The following is a 21,582-nucleotide window of genomic DNA, read 5'->3' as shown; positions in this document are numbered from 1 at the left end:
TATAGCTGTATGAAACTTCACATGGTTCAAGTTGTTGCAAAACAGAAAGAATGGTTGAAAGAACATCACAACCAACAACAGCTGCAACAGGTGGACAGTTGTTTCCCTTTATGTCTCTTTTTCATTTCTCTCCCTTTCTTACTCCTCCTCACTTTTCCTTTTCATACACATGGGAGAGATGAGGTGCATGCATCTCTCTTTCATTGCCTCAACTCTTCTCTGTATCGAGCATTTACGGGCCCTCGTAAACATGTATTGATATTTAATGCTGCACTCAGCAGGGCAGGGTCTGCTGGGCCAAGCTTAGAGGCCTGTGCCTCTCTGGGACAGGAAAAGCGAGACAAAGAACGGTATCAATAACAAAGGTGCTGTAAACCTACAGCCAGCCCTCACGCCACTGGCAAGGCCACACAGACATATGACAGTGGCCTGGTGGTCATCTGAGACGCAGGCTTGTTGTACTTAGAGGTGAGGTGAGGTGAGGAGAGGAGAGGAGAGGAGAGGAGAGGAGAGGAGAGGAGAGGAGAGGAGAGGAGAGGAGAGGAGAGGAGAGAAGAGGACATGAGATTTGACACGAGATGAGACATGAGATGAGACAAATCCCCTTGAATCCCTTCCTTGAAAAAAAAAAGTGGCTTGCTATCTCTATATGAAGAACCACTGATATTTAGCTGATTCCTCAACAAGGACTGCTGATCTAGACTGGGTTTTGTCTTTCAGGTCATTATGAATGAGAAGGTAAAAGGAACCTGATCCATGGTCAGATCAGCACACCTACTGACCTGCTATAGTATGTAGTATAGCAGTATGGTATAGTTATAAAGTAAAAAGGACTCCTCAGGATTATAAAATGTAATGTTATATATTGATGAGAATCTGGTGTGTTACAATTTATAAAACAGATATAGTTCCAGTCCTCAGTTCTGATTGAGTTGCATTTGAAGCTATTGTAAAATACCCAATAAATGCACACTTGTGACTGAATAGCACTTAATTTAAATATTAATAGCCAAACTGGAAATCACCAGTACCAGTACCTATAGGTCGCTTAGCAACCACGTTTTGCCTACTGTTCAAGAACTAAATTACTTGGGGGAATTGTTATTATTTAATTGTCATTCATTAAAAATAAAACACTTATTGGACATTTGCATTCTCTTTTAATTGGTGTGTTACCTCTGTTTTATAAAGCAATAAGCTTCTCAAGGCTGTGCTTTACAGGGATTCTGGTCACGTCTTGCCTACCAACGCCTCTTAGCTCATTTAAAATCACAGCCTCTCATATCTTATGTCTTAAATAGATGCTGAACAATCATGATCTCGGTGATGATGATGATATCTAAAACATTAAAACATACTGTGACAACATTACTATTCCATGACAGCAGAGTGACAGATCTCCTATGATGGGGACAAGTCAGGAACGCCATCCTCCTCCGTCCCTGTTCAATAACTGTGGTTCCACTAGTTAAACAACAGGAGGCCTATAAACTACGGGGTCGTGGCCTCTCTATTGTCAGCAAAGCAGAGTAAGACAGCACCTATTAAGCCAGAGAGGCCAGTCAGAGTTTGTGTTTCAAATTATGTGTTTGTTGTTAGAGTGCAAATGTCTGTGTGTGTGCGAATCCACGGGCATGTGTGTGTTTTTCCTCGATCTGTCACACCTACAGGACACAGTGACAGATCAGACTCTGAGTCGTGTTGGACACTGGATGATAATGTGCCACAGGAGCAGATCCCCTCATTAGTATTCAGACCCAACCATATGTGAATTAAGGTTTAATGTGAGTCCGTAATCGCCCACCTGAGCCCTTTGGGTGAGTCGTGGCGTGTGTGCATCTATGTGTGTGTGTGTGTGTGTGTGTGTGTGTGTGTGTGTGTGTGTGTGTCTGAGTGAGTGAGTGAGAGAGAGAGAGAGAGAGAGAGAGAGAGAGAGAGAGAGAGAGAGAGAGAGAGAGAGAGAGAGATAAGGAGATGTAGATGGCAGGCTATAGGGGATAAGCCAGGATTTTAAATAATTAATCTCAAATTCAGTTTTCACACTTAAACGTCAGCCCAATTAAATTTTGAATTCTGCAGGTTTTACTGTGATGAGTAAGCCTTGGGTGAGTGTGGACAAGAAGAGGTTTTTTTTGTTTTTTTTTGAGGGGCATAAAATGTGAGCCTGAACTATTACAGCAATACAGCTCCATAAAGCCTGCTTTCACAGTCCTCTAATACCCAGACAAGGCATGTGCCCATTGAGCTAAATTGCAGTTATTCATTTCACTTCATCAAACCAACAGCCAATGAAGCCAATTGTGTGTCACTAACTTGTCTGATGCCTTCAAAAGACCAATACTCAAAAAAAGAGACACTCGATTCAATGGGTCTGCACTGGCTGTGTAGAGACCAAACACATGTACGCACACACACACACACACACACACACACACACAGACCATTGATCAGCTCGTTAATCATGGGCCAATGAGGACAGCCAGTGGCCACCAACACTCAGGTTATTGTGCACGGTGACCCCAGGGTCAGCGGTAAGTAGCGGAGGACTGAGCCCCACACAAAAGGACAGCATCATGTACTCTCCACATACAGTGGCGTTGCCGCCGGCACCCTTCTGAATGGACACATGGCAGGCCTATCCACAGATGGGACGGGGACTAGGGAGGGGGGAGGTGTGTGAGTGTGTGTGTGTGTGCGTGTGTTGCCGTGGCGAGGGAGCACAAGCGGAGGTAACAGACTGAAACAATGGTGCTGATGAAAGGCAGGAGTCGTGCCTGGGCGTTGGGGAGGGAGATTATTGGGGTAGCAGGTCCCCTGTTTTATCAGACTGGATGACACAGAGAAGGGGGATGGAGGGGGGGGGGGGGACAGAGGGACAGAGGGGGGGCAGAGAGCGGCAGAAGTCTGCAGATTGGGGACACAAAGCCATCCCCATGCATCAGTGAGCAGCCAACTGTTCAAAAGTGTGACCAGCACAATGCCGAACAGATACACTTTGTGTGTGAGTGTGTGTGTGTGTGTGTGTGTGTGTGTATGTAGGCGTGTGAGTGTATGTGTTATGCTGATTGATTTTAATTTGCCCATCAACAATTGAATCAATGTTCCTTATCTACAGCAACTATTCGTGTCTCCCTTATGTTCATAAAGTTATCTATACTATATAATGAACTTTTCTTGTGACTTAGGGAATCCTTATTAATACATCTGCCTTTGCTAACTAAAGGGATTATTGCACAAGAGTTGTTACTGCTCCATACAAAAATATACTGTATATACTAGTAATTGATACCTATCATAGTCATAATTAAACAAGATATATACATCAGTGATCATAGTACCTATACATCTGCATATACTGGGTTGCTGAAGAGAAACTTCATGTATTTCTGACTCAAACACAAATGTTTGACACTCAGGTGCATTTGCTGAAGTAACCATGTGCCATTTCATTTTTAGTAATTCCTCAGCACTTGATTTACTAATAAAACTAGAATGCAAACCTCCATTATTCAGCTGAAATTAGAGACATGGGTGCAACATCATGCACGTGCCTGTGCGGTGCACCTTGGACCTTTGTCTACTTTACAGTGCATGTAATACCAGCTCTTTAAAACCGAGTCTCTCACACATAGCAGAAGTGACAGTGTCAGGGAGGCAGCTATCATTTGGGTCCCAGCCACCTGAAGGCCAACATCTGGACCGGCACCCTGTCCCTCCTGATGACGGTCTGCTCTGCGACCGGTTCTGCTCTTTCCCCTTTCACTCTCTCCCCCTCTCGCCTGTCTTTCCTCCCTCTGTGTCCCCCTGCTCACGTCCCCCTGGGGTAATTGTGGGGTAATTTATGAAGCTCTAGCAGCATGGAGCGGGTCAGTGTATGGGACAGCCTGCTGACCGAGCTCCATTCAGCTCCAGAGGAGAGGGCCTGGGCTCCTTTCATCCTGCCCATAATCAGCATCTCTCCCTGGGCCTGGGTCCCCCTCCCGACTCCCCTCTCCCTCCAGTCCTCCACAGCATGCCCCCTTCCATGGCCGCTTAGAGATGAAGGGGAAAGTTATTGGACTCTTTAGTGACTCATAAACGTCCTGGGGGATTTTCATAGAGCCTTTGTGTCTTTTTGTTGTGACCGAGATAATGCAATTGTTTCAGGCAGTGTAAATGAATAAATCACTGAGCGGTTTGTCCCAGTGGTGAGAGATAACAAAGGGCAGCACTCCCCGTTCTCAGAAACACTTGTCGGCCCGTTCAGACACTTCGTGAAACAATTTTATATCTCTTTCCCCCAGACACTGGTAGGGAAACATTTAGATCCATAGATGAAGCGAGCCAAACCGATTCCAAGCTCATATCCACTCCCTCTGATAATTTCTCATGATGTGATCTTCATCTCCCGAGATCAAACCAACAAGGAGAAAAAGGAGGTAAATAGAGGGAGAGAATCTGATGCAGGGAGATGCTGTGTGTCCTCTATGGTGTCTCCTCTCCACCACATGGCCAGATTAACACTCAGTGTGTGTACAGAAGATCTAGCCGCTGATCCTGTTAAACAATGACCAGCAGAGAGTGAAGGGAGCCTTACGGTACACAACCCCAGGTTTGTTCTTCAGCTTAGCGCTTTATTGAGCCATGATAGGCCCTAATCTAGGCTGATCCTCTGTCACTACAAGCATATGCCTGTGATAATGCCCTCATTTTCTGGTCACCTGAGCACTTTCATAGGAGTGCACCCCACGAGGTGGCAGAAGGGGGTCTCTAAACCTCAAAACAGCCCGTCACAGAGCCCATGAATGCAATGACGGGTTCTGAAAGGTACCGTCCAGAGAAGAAAGTCAAACACTCCAGGGTTAAAAATTGAGGGATTATGTGGAAACATGGAGGGTGGCTACTCTTTCATTTGCAAAATGCAAAGCTCAGAGTCCCTTGTGTCTCTCTGTGTGGCCCATCGCCTCTGTAAACACATGAATAAGAATAAGGAAGAGAAAGAGAATGGGATTTATCTGGCTCAAAAGAATAAGAGAAGGACTGATCACATCTCCTTTTCTTCAGCTACTGTCACCAACAATGATCCATATGTGTTCATAGTACTACTTCTTCTACTAATGTACAACTACTACTCCTACCCATTTTGGCATTGTTGTGCTCAATCCCCATTAATTCTATGTTGGTGCCAATCTTAGTAATCTAACTTCATGTGTGGTTAAAGACAAGCCTTGGCACAATTCTATCTCCATTTAAAGATAATTTATAAAGGCCATTAAAGACAGAACATTGATCGTTTTCATCTCCTTTGACAAGTGTGTGACATACAATGAAAGCTGTGGCATGGAACCAGCCATTGCGAAGTCTGTGAGACCGATAAAGAATGAAACCGGGACCATTGTGTCCAACACAGTTAATTAGGACCTGACCCAATTAGCAGACGAGAGTCCAGCAGCCATGTTGGCTCCGAGCCTAACGATGGGAAAATCCATATGCTCCCAATAAATGGCTCAAGTTGGCTCTCAAGGTTCCCCAATTATAATATTACTGAATGTTGGCTGAGCCAAAGCACCCTGCAGGGCCCCCGATGGAGCTGTAGTGGGGGGCCTGAGGGCCCACTGGGTTCTCAGTCAACCCAACTTAAATTTCTGTGTGTGTCTGTGTGTGTTTGAGAAGCACACACATGTATCACTCTCCGCTTCACTAGAGAGTCTCAGTCCATAGAAGTCCATCAAATGACTAAAATACAAACATATGAATTACAGGTCAGCGATCACTTCAAATATACTCCTACAGGGAACCAGTTTCTACAAACATCATCAAGTCGACACAAAGACACCCACGGTTGCAGCAGAGCCTCTACTGGGGTTGGGTAAATATAAACCAGGGTGTCCTACTGTGTACCACGCAGAGAAAAGCAAACAGATCCGTAGATGAGTTGACAGAAGATGAAAAGACAACACATTCCAGCCATGATGCTTCTAAAGTGCTTTCACTTGAACTGAATAAAATCACTGTGCAATTATTGTGCTTCAGGCAGACATCAATGCCGCATACGAGGTTCACAAAACAGATCTACTTGTTCTTGCAAATCTCTTCACTAACCCGGATGGTGCAACACATGAATTAGAGTATTATTATAATTTCCAGCCCCCGGCCCTCTAGCAATGCTCCATTCACCGGAGACTTTGCTTGGCAGAAACAGGCAGGAAATTCCTGAGCTGAACAGTGAAATCCGCCCGCTGAACGCTACAGAGAGAGAGATGTTGAGAAGAGGGAGAACTCAGCTCGATACAGGCAGAAGATTAGATCAACAGATAGACATCTGGACATCAAGCCTGGAAGGATTTTAGATGTCACCAAATGGAAACGGCTCTATCTGAGATGAGAGAGATGGGATGCGACAGTGGTAGAAAGTCATTTCTTTGAAGTTCGTCTTGTGTCCCTTACAGACCCGTTTCACATCAAGAGGATACTTGATGAATCTGAATAATCACGAATGAAAATGTGGAAAATATAGTTCTAAAAGAATCGAGCATGCTTGAAAATACTTTTGATCATGCAGTAATTCTGTGTATATGAGAAACCTTGCTTATTATAACCCATGAGGATATGTTCCAGTGACAACAGGGCGCACACCGTCATGTTGTGTTGTGTAGTGATATTAATGAGGGATCTAGGACCACTGCAGAGTCAGACCCATGGAAGAAAAGCCATGCCATGCAGGACCTGAGAAAGTGAAATAGCCCAATGTTAAGCGCTTTATGGTTGAATTAGGGGAAGACAATGCCGTGCCCACTCTTTAGTATCTTTTTAACTACCTCCTCCCCGCTGAAGGACCCCCTTCCAGTGATAGTGATGTGATTTCGCAGACTGTTTGGGGAGCTCAGTCGTATTGAATCTGACCCCTTTGTCTTGAGCCCCTGGTTGAATTGTACCTAGTCTGTCATTAACGCTGTTCTCGTCTATGTTTAAGCACCACATACGGTGCTTCATACCTTTCTCCCCACTGTCTCATGGATACCATATGTAAATAAGGCCTTCCAGGCATCATTTATCTGGTATTATGAAAATGTGGCAGTGTGAAGGTAGTCATCTGTTCCGGTCTACAGCAGATCTAATCAAATCAAAGATTCCCGCTCTCGCTTTTAGTTCTGTTTCAATGCCTAGAATAAAGCCGCGATCTGTTTGTGCGACTTCAAACAACACACAAATGTATCTCTCTCCAGAGAGCAAACGCAGGCAGTATTTGACATGGCTTGAATGTTTCATTAGGTCTTTATTACTTCAATATCAGGATGACCACATGAACCTAGTCGGCACTAGCTGTAATGGAAAAGAAACTTCAGAAGTCAACATCTTTGCATACTTTCTAATTTGACATCTTTGCATACTTTCTAATTTGAACATCTCACTACTGAACCAATTGCATCTTCACACACATAATGTACATGCATATAAACAACTGTTTATTGGTGTGTTGAAAGTTTTAACAAAGTCCTGGTTAACTCCTTGGCATATGCCTTAACACAACCATGTGAACATATCCCTGCTTTGGTTAATGTGTAGGGGGTTGATCAGGGATGGGGGAGTTAAATGTGGGTGTGGGAAGGTGAGGTGGGGGCTGCAGGAGGGAGGTGTGAGGGGGTGAAAGTGTGTCCCTTCTGCAATTGGCTGTGGCTCTAAGTGTCTCATTATGCGCCTTATTGTTCCTTTGTTGTGCTGGCGGTATAAATACACCCCAGTGGGCCCAGAGGGTGACAGTTAAGACAGACTCACTCCTGCGGACAGCCTCATCACCAGATTCAACACAGCAAAACTCTGAGAGAAGTGAGACTGTGAAAACATCACAGGGAACTGTTGCCTTTGGCGTTCAAAAATCAGAGATCAAGGAAGAACCTGTCTGTTTTTCTCTCTCTTAGAATTTTAGCACTCAACTCAAGCCCGCAACATTTGGGGTTGTATTTTTTGGACCATTTTTGGGTTTTGTGTTGCGTTTTACTCCGTTTCAAACCAAGATGGATTCTGATGCTGGCTCCACCTGCAGCCGCTCTTCATCCCCAGACCTGGTGGTGGATGACTCCGCTGGGAGCTTCTTCTCCAACAAGATGTTCCAGACATACTGCCAAGAACAGAGGGAAGACAGGGAGGCCGGCCAGGGCAGGACAGAGCACTGCGACGGGGACGGCAAGACCAAGAGCAGGTCCGACGTCTCCAAGGATGAGGTGCAGGACCTGAGACTGAAAGTCAACAGCCGGGAGAGGAAAAGGATGCACGATCTGAACCAGGCGATGGACGGCCTGAGAGAGGTCATGCCCTACGCCCAGGGCCCCTCTGTCCGCAAGCTGTCAAAGATCTCCACCCTGCTGCTGGCCCGCAACTACATTCTCATGCTGTCCAGCTCCTTGGAGGAGATGAAGAAGTTGGTGGGGGATGTATATGGAGGGAGCGCCCAGAGCCGCTCCACCAGCCACCCCAGGATCAGCGCTCCGGCCCCCACCGCCCACCTCCCGCTGCATCCCCTGGCCCAGTCCCTGCACTCCCTGGTGGGCAGCACGGCTTCCGCTCTCCAGCACCACTCGCCTCCTCCGGCCCCGCACTCGCCCCCATCAGCCAGCTTCCTGGGTTTTCATGCTCCGGTCCAGGGTCTACTGAAGGACCCCCTCCACCTGACCAGCTCCTACAGGCACTTCCCTGGCATGCCCTGCCCCTGCTCGCTCTGCCAGCCTTTGCCCACCACTACCTCCACACTGCGCCTGTCCATGAACAAGTGAGCAGGAGACTCTTAAACTGACCTCTGCTGTTTGGATCAACCCAGCATACCAAGCAGCTCCCCGAAGATTGTTAATTGAACTGATAAAACCCTGGCAGGCGCCAGAGCATGTATATATATTGTATATATCTTCTATCATGTAAACCGCTGCTATTTTTATAAATCGTCTTCACTGCTTTGTTTATACTGAAATATTCTAAATGCACTAGGGACTATATCAGAATAGCAAAGACTGTTGCTTCTAATTTATCTGATATTTGTGGTGATGAAATGTCAAAAAATGAAACCGTTGTATCCTATTGTGCAGGATTTCTATTTTCTTAAATTAAAATCTTGTTATAATACATTTTGTCTGACTTCTTCTTTTCTGAAATCTTTACTATTTGTTCTTTAGACTTGTTATTTGTGATTTGTGGTAGAACTGGTCTGGTCAAGATGTCAACAGCAAGATGTCTGTTGTGTAATGATCCTTTTTACATGGCAGCTCCTCTCCTAGTAGGGTTTTAGAAATATAGTTTGAAATACATGGGAAATGTAACTATCAGACCAGCTAAGTAGCTTCCTACACTAGACTGAAGTAGTATAGAGTACAGAGTTGTATTGGTGTTAGGAAGGACAGGAGCAGTGGGAAGAGGGGTATTTAGGAAAGAGTGTTGGTTGCTAACCAGCTTTGGAGAGACCAACCTCTGAGCTAAAGAGGGACAGAAGGGCCAGACAATACGCCAGCACAGAGGCTGAATGTGGTGTTCTTGAGCCCGGGGACCATCCATCTTCACCTCAACAGGGTGTAAGAGATGAAAGGACGACACAGGCGCCAGGAAGGCGCGTCACTTTTGTCTGACGCAGGCGAGGGACACAGCCATGTCCTTAGCTCTAGGCCAGGGGATTTGTCACTGTCCAATAACAACATGGATATATTCACACAAAGGGCAAACTTAAAGTGGAGGAGATAGTGCGGTCAAACTCAAAGAGGTTAATCTTAAAACTGCACAGAGTTACATTTTCTGCATAAACATGGGTCGAAACTATTTAATTAGTAATTCTACATATTAACACAAAGTTGCAATCAAATTCTGTTACATTTGTATTGAAAATGTTCTTCAACAAAAACAGAATTTGATAGCTGATTGATAACAATGATTAATCAACTAAACTGCAAACACAACTATTATGTACACTGATTGCCATGAACATAATTTAGTCAAACAGCCCAACAATGGCTGGCCTTCACTTAGCAACAAATCAAGCGTGTAAAATACATGCTTATCCTCCCACGGCTGACAGATGAGTTGGAGAACAGGGGAGAAATGAAGAGATGTAACTCCTTCTCACCCACCTCCCTTCTGCCCCCCCTCCTCCTCCTCCTGAGAGCCCTGAATAGGTTTGAACAATAGCTGTGCATGGGACACAAAGGCCGGGGGAGGCCAAGCTCTCGTGCCTGGGACACAGACCCCCTCCATTCAATCTACATTTCATCATGGTAACAAGCGCTGTCGGGCCAAAAGGCTTGACACCCTCGCTCACCACAAAGGCGGTTAGCTCTAATATATGAGGCTATTGACACTGTAAAGAGCCCCTGTCAGTACTGGGGGATTGTCAGCTGTGGGATGTCCCAGTGGGGGGAGGCAGCTGCCAGCCAAACCCAGCGATGGAGCTTCTGTCGTGGGGACCGGCGCTGCAGCGTCACCTGGTCCCTGGTCCCCTGACACTGAGACCCTGGGTCCTCCCACAAGGCCCCCCTTTATTTGGGCACAGGTGGGAATGGGAAGCAGAACACATTGTGGGGATTAGTGGGGATCGGCCTCCCTTTGCTCTAGGTGGATAATTAGAGACATTGACTTGTGCAAAGCTGGTGTTTCCTGATCGGCACCAGATGGTGTTAACCCACGATGTGGCATCATCAGTCTGGAGTGGGTGTGTGTCTGTGCGTGATGTGTGTGGTGTGTAATGGATATGCAACTTAAATCATACAATATGGACAGTGCCTCTGTGTGCCATTATGGTCAGCCGCTTCTGTCAACATGGTGCTTTTCAGCATATGCTAACCAGCAGTGGCAGCATTGGTTTTAAGTCATAATATTGTGCACAATTAATTGTGAAAATGGGAATCAAATACAGTGATACAGAAAGGGGCTTTTTAGAGCCTCAATGCTTGGGAGATATTCAATATTTCTGTAGTTAGAAGGGAGTGACAACACATAGCCTATGTGTGCCATTACAGTCATTACAACCCTTCCCAAGATCAGGGATCAAAATAAATTTAACTGCTTACTTGATAAGCAGCTGAACTGACATCATAGCATCAAATGTAAAAGCTGTAGGCACCAAAGTCTTGCACCATGCCGTGCTAGCACCATCACCCCATTGCCATGTAGACAGATGGATAAGTTAACTGGTTCAGATACTAATCAATAGAGGGGTGCGTGTCCAACTTGGCTCAGCGCAGCCTGGATTGACAGAGTTAATTAGGGAACTGAAAGACCCAATTAAGAGGATTGAGGGGCTGGACAGGGGAGACATATTGCAGAACATACGCACACATTGTGCAGCGTCTGGATAAAGGGGAACTTCAATTAAGGGAGAACACTCTTCCCGAGGCTTGTTGTCTGACCTTTTTTTTTTATGCTCAGTAAAGTCTGGCTCTTTTTCACCCAGAATACTGATGAGGAGAACGCACAGCTGGGATGGGGTGGACGCACATACGCATTAGTCTGCGCACATACGCTGACATGCACGTACACAGACGTGCTGAGAGGGAGAGATATATGGAGGGATTCAGTTGGGAATTACTAAACACTGATTAGCCACACATCATGATTCAAAGAGTGTGGTTGTGATCTGGATGCATGGTATTGTTAGGTGTCATCTACAGCTTATTGGTTAAAGTACTTCTTAGGACATTTGCATAAACTTCACTAGACTCTCATACGTTACCTCAAAACACCCCACTCTTTCCAGTCAGCCTTTCGCGTCGTCGTTCAGTTTGATCCTCTGCAGCCACCGTAGACCGTAGCGCATTAACAACACAACGATTTTTTTCTGCTCATATAAAGTGAAAGATTTATACGAGAAAAACATACAATTCTTCTGTATTTATAAAGTGTAAAGTTTTTATATCGTGGATGGATAGTTATAGTGCATGACGTGTCTGCTTTTTTTCAAGCCATGCAGCCGGGGTTAGAGTTCAGTAAATATTGATGATGTCATCGTCTGAAGATGGCTGAAGGGTGAGAGTGAAGTCGCAATTTAGTTTTTGTTTTAAAATTTAACGATATAGTAACACGGCGCTGACAACGTATATACCTTGTGTTCCTTGTATTGTTGCATCTCTGATTAGATATAGTATGATTAGTTTGTGTAAACGGTGTATTCCATAGCAGTGGGAGTCATTTCAGGAAGTCCATTTGTTTACCAAAACATTGCACCAGCTGGGCTAGCGTTAGCTTAGCCTGGAAGTTAGCCTGGCTAGCGTTCGCTTTGGTCTAGAAGAGCTTAAATAATGCAATAAACGTCATCTGGTTGTATATATGCACTATTTTTGCATCTGGCATCGATCTACAGCCTTAACCAAAGCCGGGTCGCCCTGATGGCTTCCCTCGATATAGTGAGCTGGGATCGCACTGATAGCTAACTAGTTTAGCTTGCCGAGCTATGTGTATAAGTTAACGTTAGCTAACATTAGCAAGTTAGCAGCTGACAACCCTTATGTTTGAGGTTGAAAGCTCGGTAAATTAACCAGCAATCTGGACCTTTTGATAGATGAACAACAGGAAATTTCTCCTAACGTTACTGGTATTACGGTTTGTACAAATGTTTCTGTTCTGTTGTGTTTTTGAAATATAATGTTCAACTATTATGTTTTGACTGTAGAGAAGGCTGGTGGGGAGGCTGGCTTCAGCAGAGCTTCCAGGCCGTCAAAGACAAGGTAGGCGTCCACAAATCATGGAAATCAGTGCTCTTTTCTGCGTCTATAGCAGCTGGTCAGCAGTTATAATCTCAGTCCTGTTGATGTTGCTCTACAGAATGCTTCACCAGCTCTAACCACTATTTTCTATACTATTGTGCCCTTTCTTTTGCAGTCATCTGAGGCCTTTGAATTCATAAAGCGAGACCTAACAGAGTTCTCCACTGTTGTGCAACATGATACAGCCTGCTCAATTGTGGCTACAGCCAGTGCTGTCAGAAACAAACTTGCGGTAAGTTACAGCTTTCATCTGGATCACTGCTTTTAGATAGTCACGCAATCAGAGCTAAGCAAAACTGGTCTTGCATGTTGCCATAAAGTAAGGCACATGTCATCTCCCAGTGGCATTAAAAGAATGACAGTGCGTGAGGGTAATTGATGATGATTTTACTGATCACACTCTATATGCCGCTATGTTAACCTATACTGTTTTCCAGGTGGAGGGCTCCTCAGAGACCACAGAAAAGGTGAAGAAGAGCCTTTCTAGTTTCTTAGGAGTCATAACGGATACGCTTGCCCCACCTCCTGATAAAACCATTGACTGTGATGTTATCACTCTGGTGGCAACCCCAGCAGGAACTACGGAGGTCTATGACAGTACCAAGGTGTGCATCAGTCCAACTTGTATCATGGGCTAACCATTTTGAGTTTAGAGTAACTGAGCCAATTAATGAGCCAAACACAAAAAAAAACCTGTGTACAGATGATTGTATTTTTGCAGTTTCCAAATGACAAGCTACAGAGTTCATCACCCCTCTTGTGCCCTTGAGCAGGGGTTTTATCTGCATGTTAGGCATAAAAATACAAAACTTCACTGTTTAAGTGGTTTTGGTCTAAGTAAAGCTCTTTGAAAGCATTTAACAATGTGTTGATTCAGGATGGATTTAAATTTGTTACATTAACTCAAAGAGCAGCTGTAGAACTGTTAAAAGCGAGCACATGATGTGCCCATGGGAGACGCATAACCGGAGCTAAGCATTTGTTTTCCCTGCAGGCGCGTCTCTACAGTCTACAGGCTGACCCCGCGACGTATTGCAATGAGCCTGATGGTAAGACAAAAATTGCAACAAAAATGGTAGACTTGGTGTCTCTTTTATCATTATTGAAGTAACGTGTTAAACTACCTTTACAGATTTAAGTCCTGTTTTGTTCACCCATTCTTAGACCATTTCTGGGATTCAAATACTACTTAATTGTGGAATTATCATTCAGTGCATTTGCTGGATTTGTATGGAGACCCACTATTTAGTTGACCGAAAGAAGTACTGTTCAAGAATGAGAAGTGAAATTTATATGCTGGGTATAGAGATAGGAGGGGGCCGAGGAGATCCTTACCAAATATTTGTCTATACTCTTCTGTGCCTTCCTAGTGTTTTTTCATCTGAGCTTGTTTGTGTCCAGGTCCCCCAGAGCAGTTTGACAACTGGCTGTCCAGCTTCAGTTTGGAGGAGAAGAAAGGAGAGATTTCTGAGCTTTTGGTCAACAGTCCCTCTATACGAGCCCTATACACCAAAATGGTACTATTTGTTGCTCTTCTCTACACTGTTTGTTATAAAGAATAGCCTTCAGTTTTGTTTTAAACTAAGTATGCAGATAAGGATTGGTTCTATACGTTGTGTTTCTTACACAGGTGCCGGCAGCTGTAGCCCATTCAGAATTCTGGCAGAGGTATTTCTACAAAGTCTTCCAGTTGGACCAGGTGAACTTGCTGTTGTTTTTAGTTTGTTCTTAGCTGCAGATGACCCTCAAGATGTCAAGTAGCCTCTTATGTCAACTCAGTACATTGTCTTGTGTGCCACCTGCTGGCCGACGTAGAGTTAAGTTATAAGCGTTACCTTGGATTGTTGATGGATTTCTTTTTAGGACATCATCCTAATGCACTACACGTCCTTTTCTGCATGCAGGTCTCTAAAAAAATCTAAGCAGTAAAAGTAATATATAAATAATAAAAGTTTATTTTGATTGTGTCCTCTAGGAGGAGGCAAGGAGAGTGGCACTGAAGCAGAGGGCAGAGCAGAGCACCCACACAGAGAGCCTGGGCTGGGAGGAGGAGGAGGAGGGTAAGCTAGCAACAATTTAAGATGGTGAATAATTGGCTTTTCTTTGAAGCCTGTCACTTACACTGTCTTATACTTTCTGGTACTCATGCTGTCAACATCAGATGACTTCCTCGGTGCCACGTCATCATCCCGACTCGACTTTACGCCCCCACTGGAGGACAGTGCAGCCCAGCTGCCCGCGACCTCGACGGGTCCCACAGCAATGACTCTGCTGAGCCCCGTTCTGTCCCCAAGCACTCCCTCAATTAGCAGCGACAGCGTCAGCCTGCCGACACAGGTGGAGGTGAGGCCAGAGCCTGTCCCTACTGAGCTGACCAAGAAACTGACAGAAGCTAGCCTGGAAGACATGGTGGACAAGACGCAGGAGGACCAGCGGCCTGGGAAGAGCGGCTCACATCCTGAGGCTCCAGCAGGAGCCGTAGCCCAGCCAGAGGTCACTGTCGATGGGGTGTCAGCGCGGGCTCCTGCCCCCACCTCTAAACCAGACACCACAAAGGAAGAGGGGCCCCAGGACCTGAGAGTGTTCGAGCTTAACTCTGACAGCGGGAAGTCTACGCCCTCAAACAATGGCAAGAAAGGTATGATGCGCTGAGAATGACAATTTGACACTGAGTTTCTTATTCCATTTTTGGGAGCCTGAATCCAAACAGGATTAGGTTCAGAGATGCGGTTATGAGTTTTCCACTAAACAGGCTTAGAAGGAGCAGCAGATCCAAGGTCACAAGAAGTTACAAGTGTTCTTTTCTTGTTATTTCTCTTACAACCCCTCCAGGGTCCAGCACCGATGTGAGTGAGGATTGGGAGAAAGACTTTGACCTGGACATGACAGAAGAGGAGGTCCAAATGGCGCTCTCTAAAGTGGAAGCTTCTGGAGAGGTTAGCATTCTTTTTGTGATATTTACCTAAATCCTAGCAACCCACACATTGGGCTGCCATTCTAATTAAAATGCCAAAATTGGGTAATTTACTAATCATTCCTTCCGTTTTGTTTTCCAGCTGGATGAAGACTGGGAGAACTGGGACTGAGCGCCGCTGCAGTACAAACTCTGTCCCGCCATTAAAGCTAGTTCTCGGCAGATGAACCATGCTTAACGTGTTTTAACTCTTTGTCCACGCTGTCACCATGTCACGATCGTCAGTAGGGGAATGTCGGCGGGTTTGGACCACATTGCTGAACCTGTTGAAAAGAGCAACGGGAAGACCAAGGCAATAGGAATTAGACCGCTCCGTCAGCCGCCAAGTTAGCGCAAATAGGTTGCCAGCGAGGGTAATGACTCAGTTCTTGGTTATTTCTTGGAGTAACTTCTGACTTAGAGAGCATATGACACTAGTAATAGACAGAGGTTGTGATCCTTCTGACTAAAAGCAAAGGGACACCCGTTGACTAGTCAGAATGTGAATGGTTTCACAACAGCAGGGGAGGAGCTGTATTCTGTTTTTCTTTTATGCCATTAAATACATGATGTATGTTGTTGCGAGTGTACTTCAGAGTTGGGCAATGACTTTAACTTCAGGCTGCAAAATAGCCATAAACTGTAACGCTGCTTGTCACCTTTCTAAGATGAAATACTTTTTGAATGATGGCTTATTGATTTAACTCTGTGTCCCACTCAGTGGTTTGGTAACATCTTTATCTTATGCAAGTGAGTCTTTAAAGTGGAAACATATTTTGGCCTTCAATTAGAGCGCTTTTCATTTTGGATTCACTCCCAACTCTAGATATATGGCCTTGTAAGACACACAGTAGTGTGGTAATGTTATCCAAATGTTTTTGTTACAAGTCGGTGATCTAATTCTAAACACAACCGGCTCATGTTCATTATTCCTTTCCCCACTGTGTCACTGTTTTGCTTTTTCCATGTAAAGTGATTGATATGAACATATCACATCACATGCTACATGTTATCATCTAATTTCTGTCACTTCTGAACTGTTCACTTCTATAAGTCTTTTGTCTGTTATTCTTGTTTGGGGAGAGGGAGCTCATTAATTGTCAATCATGGGGGAGGTCATTTTTGACTCAATAAAGTGAATGCAAACTGGTCCAGGTGTCATGATACAAGAGTCTCTGGCTTGAAAATGAGGGTCGCATCTCTTGTTATTTACTTGTGTAGGAGAACATTACAAATCTCTAAAGTTTTAAGTTCCTCTGTTGGCCCTTGTTCGGAATGAAAAGCTCAGCAAGCAGCGTGCCAAGTAGGCCAAGGGGCAATGACAGCACACTCCATGCTTTTATGATTTTCTTCTCCATCTGTAGAGTAACTGATAAAAGTAAGCATAGGGATGTAATATTTATACTGAAATAATTGCTTAATTATAGTATGTGCTTTGTATTGCATGTCTGTGCAATAACATTATGCAAAACATTGTGCAGATGGTAACTGTTCAGTTGTATGTTTTTTGGTAAAGACATTGGCTGTTCTTTGGGTTTTTGTGTTATGACAATGTGTTGCATGTCTAGAATTCTTTCTATGTATTCACTTAAAATTTGCACTTTGAACTAATCAAAGCTGTTCTGAACACATCTGTTTTCAAAGCTGTTAATTTCTTTTTTAAGTCAAGTATTTTACTCTATTTTTCAAACGATCATTGTCATTAAAGGATTCATGGCTACTTGGCCTAGTGTATTGCATTCCTGGGGCCACTTTACAAAATAATCCAGCTGTGTAATTTTGCCATTACAGCAGAAAATCCTAATTCCACATTGGTGTTTTGTCTTAAATTTAATATCCTATGTTTAACTCTGCACTCTGGCAACTTAAAACTTAATTATTAACAAAATCCTAACAGATAAGAACCTAACCTGGGATGGCAAACATCCCAAACAAGCTCTAGTCTAAAGTGAGATAAGTAGCTTGAATGTTTCTGTATTTTGTGTCCTGAAGTAAACATATCTGTAATCTACCCACAAAGACATAATTGGGCATTAGGCATTTAGTAATTTAACCATGAAATATTTTTTCTGCTATTATGGTTACAAAGCAGCAAAAGGGCTAGTTTACAGGTCAGGGGGCATATTTATTTTGGGGTGATGGTGAAGTGGTTTCTGCCTGTAAAACCTAAAATGGAATGAAACATCATTTTTTTTTAGGCCTATGTGTTTCAAATCGTGGTTACAGGATGTTTCCAACCTCAATATCTGGTCACCTGCCAGAAAATGTGCATGGGAACGCCAAACCCGCTCTTGACTTTGTCAGCATAAATGATGAGGATGTTTTGAAAAATGTTTCCAAATTTGTTTCAGTTGATGGACCACCAAAAAGATACACACTACTGCCACTTAATGCACCACTGAACTGTGGCATCCACAAGAGAATCCTTCACTTTGATCGATGGCCGCCTAGGTTGGTTGCCAAGTGATTTCTGCTTAAAAGTTTATCATGAAGATGCCTGAGTGCGCAATTGAGTGAACCAGAGGAAGACAGACGGGGTGGTGAGTGTGTACTGTTAAAAGCTTCTCTCAATAAATGACTGCAGGCTGGAAAAGCAGTCAGCAGATGGCGCTGTTGCTCCATTTAGGTGTTCCTTACATTCAGAAGCTGCCACTCCTTTTCTTTAAGCTGCAGCATCCATCTCACAGACATGGACTGTGGCTGTATGTTCTCTCACATACCGCTGCTCATCATCAGTCAGATAAAGAAGAACATGTCAGATTTCTGCAATCAGAACGCATGATACATTTCTCTCACATTCACTTGGCATCTCTCTTGATTTGTCCTCATCAGGGATCGGGGGAGCAGCAGTCTTTCATTGGAATGTTTATATTGTTGTTGTCGTTGGCATGGACTGGGTTAGTGTAGGCCACCGTGGAGGGACACCTGTACAACATGCTGCTTCTCCCTCTGCATACCAACATGGATGCTGCCTGTAAAGATGGCTACTGCATCTCTCCCTGTCTCTCTCTCTCCCCTCTCTCTCACCAGGCACCCACACAATAGCAAGTTGTGTGGTGGGTGTGGTCATGGGGGGAGGATTGAATACTGACTGGATGACACAGACACGTTGGTTTGTCTCCTGTCTCTGGCTAATGCATGACTCTCTGCCACCAATGCCAAGACTGAAACACCGTCCACACTGAGGAAAAAGTCTCCAGAGACACAGCTGCCTCTTTGATTAGCTCCCTTTGATCTCCTGTGAGAATGTAGATACATATAACTGTAAAGGATTAGGCATTTGTTCTGGAGTGCAAATTAAATCCACCATTTTCCCAGGCGCACACTCCGAATATTATGGGTGATGAACACTTAAACTCATGAGATTTTTTCTTTTCTTCCCTTCTTGCTCTGGCAGTAATGGCAGTTCACAGATGGCTCGCAAGGGCAAAATCATTAAAGATATGACTTTGCCGTCGTTCACTCGCTTATTTTAAATGGTATTACTCCGAGCGTAGGGGTCCTCCTTAGCACACTTTTGCTCTGGGACCAGCACACTCACACACTTGCGTGGTAATGGCTTGTGCATATGCTGCCCTAACTGGACCCCAAATAACAGACACACCATATACATTACATTCTTTCTTACGCTATTCCCACTCGGAGCCCTTAGTCAGCAGAAAGGCTGTAAAGGAATTTCCTGTTGGAGCCCACCGCTCCCTGGGCCGGGTCGTGTGTGTGGGTGTGTGTGTGTGTGTGTGTGTGTGTGTGTGTGTGTGCTTTACATTACCACCGGCTCTCACCAATGTCATGTACAGATCGTTTCACTATGGAGAGTCAATGGGGGGTGAATGCCAATCAGACGGCGGACGGGAACACTCCCCTCCTGAGGGACTTGCACCGTCTCCTCTTCCCCTCATAATCCACCCTTGACCGAACGCTTCCTGCTCTCTCTCTCTCTCTCTCTCTCTCTCTCTCTCTCTCTCTGTCTCTCTCTCTCTCTCTGTCTCTCCTTTCTCTGCCTTGCACTCTCTCTCACCTAATCCACACTGACACATACACTGGCATACACACACATACACTCCCAGACTCGCTCACTGTCTCATACATGCAGACTCTCTCTCCCTCACTCATAGACAATCAAACACGCATACACACACACACACACACACACACAGAGTCAGGATGAGGTCATTGTCTTGGGAGCGAGTATTATTCTCGGCACCCTAAAGGGAGAAACCCTGTAACCCCACTGCCTTTCAATAGGCACAAAAGACTCCCATTGGGGGAGGAGGCAGACTCCTATGGAATGTGTAACCAGGGTTTCTATAATGACTAGCCTCCAAATTCACACTGCTTTGTGTGTGTGTGTGTATCCCTGTATGTTTGTGTTTTTACAAGTTGTGTGTCTTTCTGTGACCTAAGTATGCTCTGGGTTTATGTTTCGTGTAACTACATTAGTGTCTTTTTGTTGTACATTAGTCTATGTGTGTGTTGCGTGTGTCTGCGGTTCACCCATTGCAATTCAAGTGGACAGTAGGTATATGTCTGATAGAAACTGAGTGCTGCGTGTGAACAACATGTCCGAGATAGTTTTCTCACTGCCACACAGGGAGAAAATGCAGCCACCCGGCTGAGTGTTGATCCATCGCTGGGCCTTGTGCAAAAAAAAAAAAAAAAAGGAGAAAAAAAAATCCTTCCAAAGGGCTCTTGAGATGCCTCCGGATTTTTCCATGACAAACCATCGCCTTTCCCAACGTCGAGCGGTGGGAACGGGCCACTTTGTTTGTACGAAGCGGTGTCTGGGAGGAATGCGGGGTTGAGTCGGGGAGGGGAAACTATGATAACTCCCACTCCATTCAGATTTATGGTCGGGACAGAGGGGCTCCTCTGGATGCATGTCAGGGGACTAGTAGAACGCCGCCCCTCCACTCCGGGCCTGCCAAAGCAAATGTTTAGTAGCACAACCCCGGCCTATTCTTTACATCCTCTCTCTCTCTCTCTCTTCCTCTCTGTCTGTGGCATCATATGGGAAAGTGAGCAGGAGTTGAAGCCTTTTCACCGAGGCTGTTCGTATTTCACTCGTCACTCGGTGTGAACGGGAGCTTCCGCTGGCATGCGGTTTGCTCCTTGTGATGAACTGAACACGGATGGAGCGGCACGTACAGCCTTCAGCCTCTACCGCCGCTGTGTTCATTTTATCCCGTTCCAGCCGTCTAAGCAGCCAGACCAGCCAGTCTGAATGTCCTGTTCCCTTCCGTCCCGTCTCCCCTCCTCCTCCTCCTCCTCTTTTCATTACCGTCCCATTCATTCATTCATTCATTTATTCTCATCCCCGAACTCCTCTCTGCTGCTCCGGGACACTAGCAGACCCATTCATCTCTCTCTCTCTCTCTCTCTCTCTCTCTGCCTCCCTCCCTCCCTCCCTCTCCCTGGCCTCATCAGAGGACCACACACTCCCTCATCTCATCAGGCGGCTGGTAATTGAAGGTGAGATTGTTTTGGTGGTGGAGGAGAAGCAAGGCCAGCCATGTCTTGTTGAGTTTGACTGTCTGCAGCCATGCGGATTAGACTGTCAAAACTTCACGGTCGCTTCCATTATTCTGTGAATAAAGACTGACACCAGCTAGCCTATTACATAAATCTGCTTTGTAAATTGCAGTATCTCAGAGGGAAACCAGCACAGAATGCTCCCTTGAGATGAGATGAATGGGAAAAATACTTCTCTCTCAAACTATTGCCAGGGATGTGAGTTTCTATTTTTTTTTCAGCATTCCAGTTTTTTCAGACACAATTCTCATTCATTTCTAATGAGAGTTTCCTGTATTGTGCTACTTTTTGTGCTCTGTTGTGTTAATTAATCACACTCCTGATGCCACAACAAAGACCCAAGAAAGTATCTTCTGTATCCGTGTGTGTGTGTGGGGGGGGTCTTTG

The 21,582-nt window shown here is 45.0% G+C and overlaps 2 protein-coding genes across 2 annotated transcripts; both read left to right on the top strand.

Annotated features, from left to right (window-relative positions):
* The first annotated feature begins 7,994 nt into the window (after positions 1-7,994).
* On the top strand, positions 7,995-8,750 carry olig4 (oligodendrocyte transcription factor 4). Its single transcript, XM_071900322.2, has one exon. The coding sequence runs from the start codon at positions 7,995-7,997 to the stop codon at positions 8,748-8,750; it is 756 nt and encodes a 251-aa protein (XP_071756423.1).
* A 3,107-nt stretch (positions 8,751-11,857) lies between these two features.
* On the top strand, positions 11,858-16,816 carry bsdc1 (BSD domain containing 1). Its single transcript, XM_071899770.2, has 11 exons — positions 11,858-11,976; positions 12,620-12,674; positions 12,829-12,945; positions 13,151-13,318; positions 13,708-13,762; positions 14,115-14,230; positions 14,344-14,412; positions 14,689-14,773; positions 14,875-15,351; positions 15,546-15,649; positions 15,770-16,816. The coding sequence occupies exons 1-11, from the start codon at positions 11,966-11,968 to the stop codon at positions 15,797-15,799; spliced, it is 1,287 nt and encodes a 428-aa protein (XP_071755871.1). The 5' UTR covers positions 11,858-11,965; the 3' UTR covers positions 15,800-16,816.
* Positions 16,817-21,582: the final 4,766 nt, after the last annotated feature.

Source organism: Centroberyx gerrardi, chromosome 17 (assembly GCF_048128805.1).
Source record: "Centroberyx gerrardi isolate f3 chromosome 17, fCenGer3.hap1.cur.20231027, whole genome shotgun sequence".
NCBI lineage: Eukaryota > Metazoa > Chordata > Actinopteri > Beryciformes > Berycidae > Centroberyx > Centroberyx gerrardi.
This window is presented reverse-complemented; position numbering and strand designations above follow the sequence as displayed.

Coding starts and splice junctions, on each gene's coding strand:
- olig4 (XM_071900322.2), top strand. CDS start 7,995: ATGGATTCTGATGCTGGCTCCACCTGCAGCCGCTCTTCATCCCCAGAC.
- bsdc1 (XM_071899770.2), top strand. Junction 14,413..14,688: donor AAGTCTTCCAGTTGGACCAG/GTGAACTTGCTG, acceptor TGTGTCCTCTAG/GAGGAGGCAAGGAGAGTGGC. Junction 14,774..14,874: donor CTGGGAGGAGGAGGAGGAGG/GTAAGCTAGCAA, acceptor TGTCAACATCAG/ATGACTTCCTCGGTGCCACG.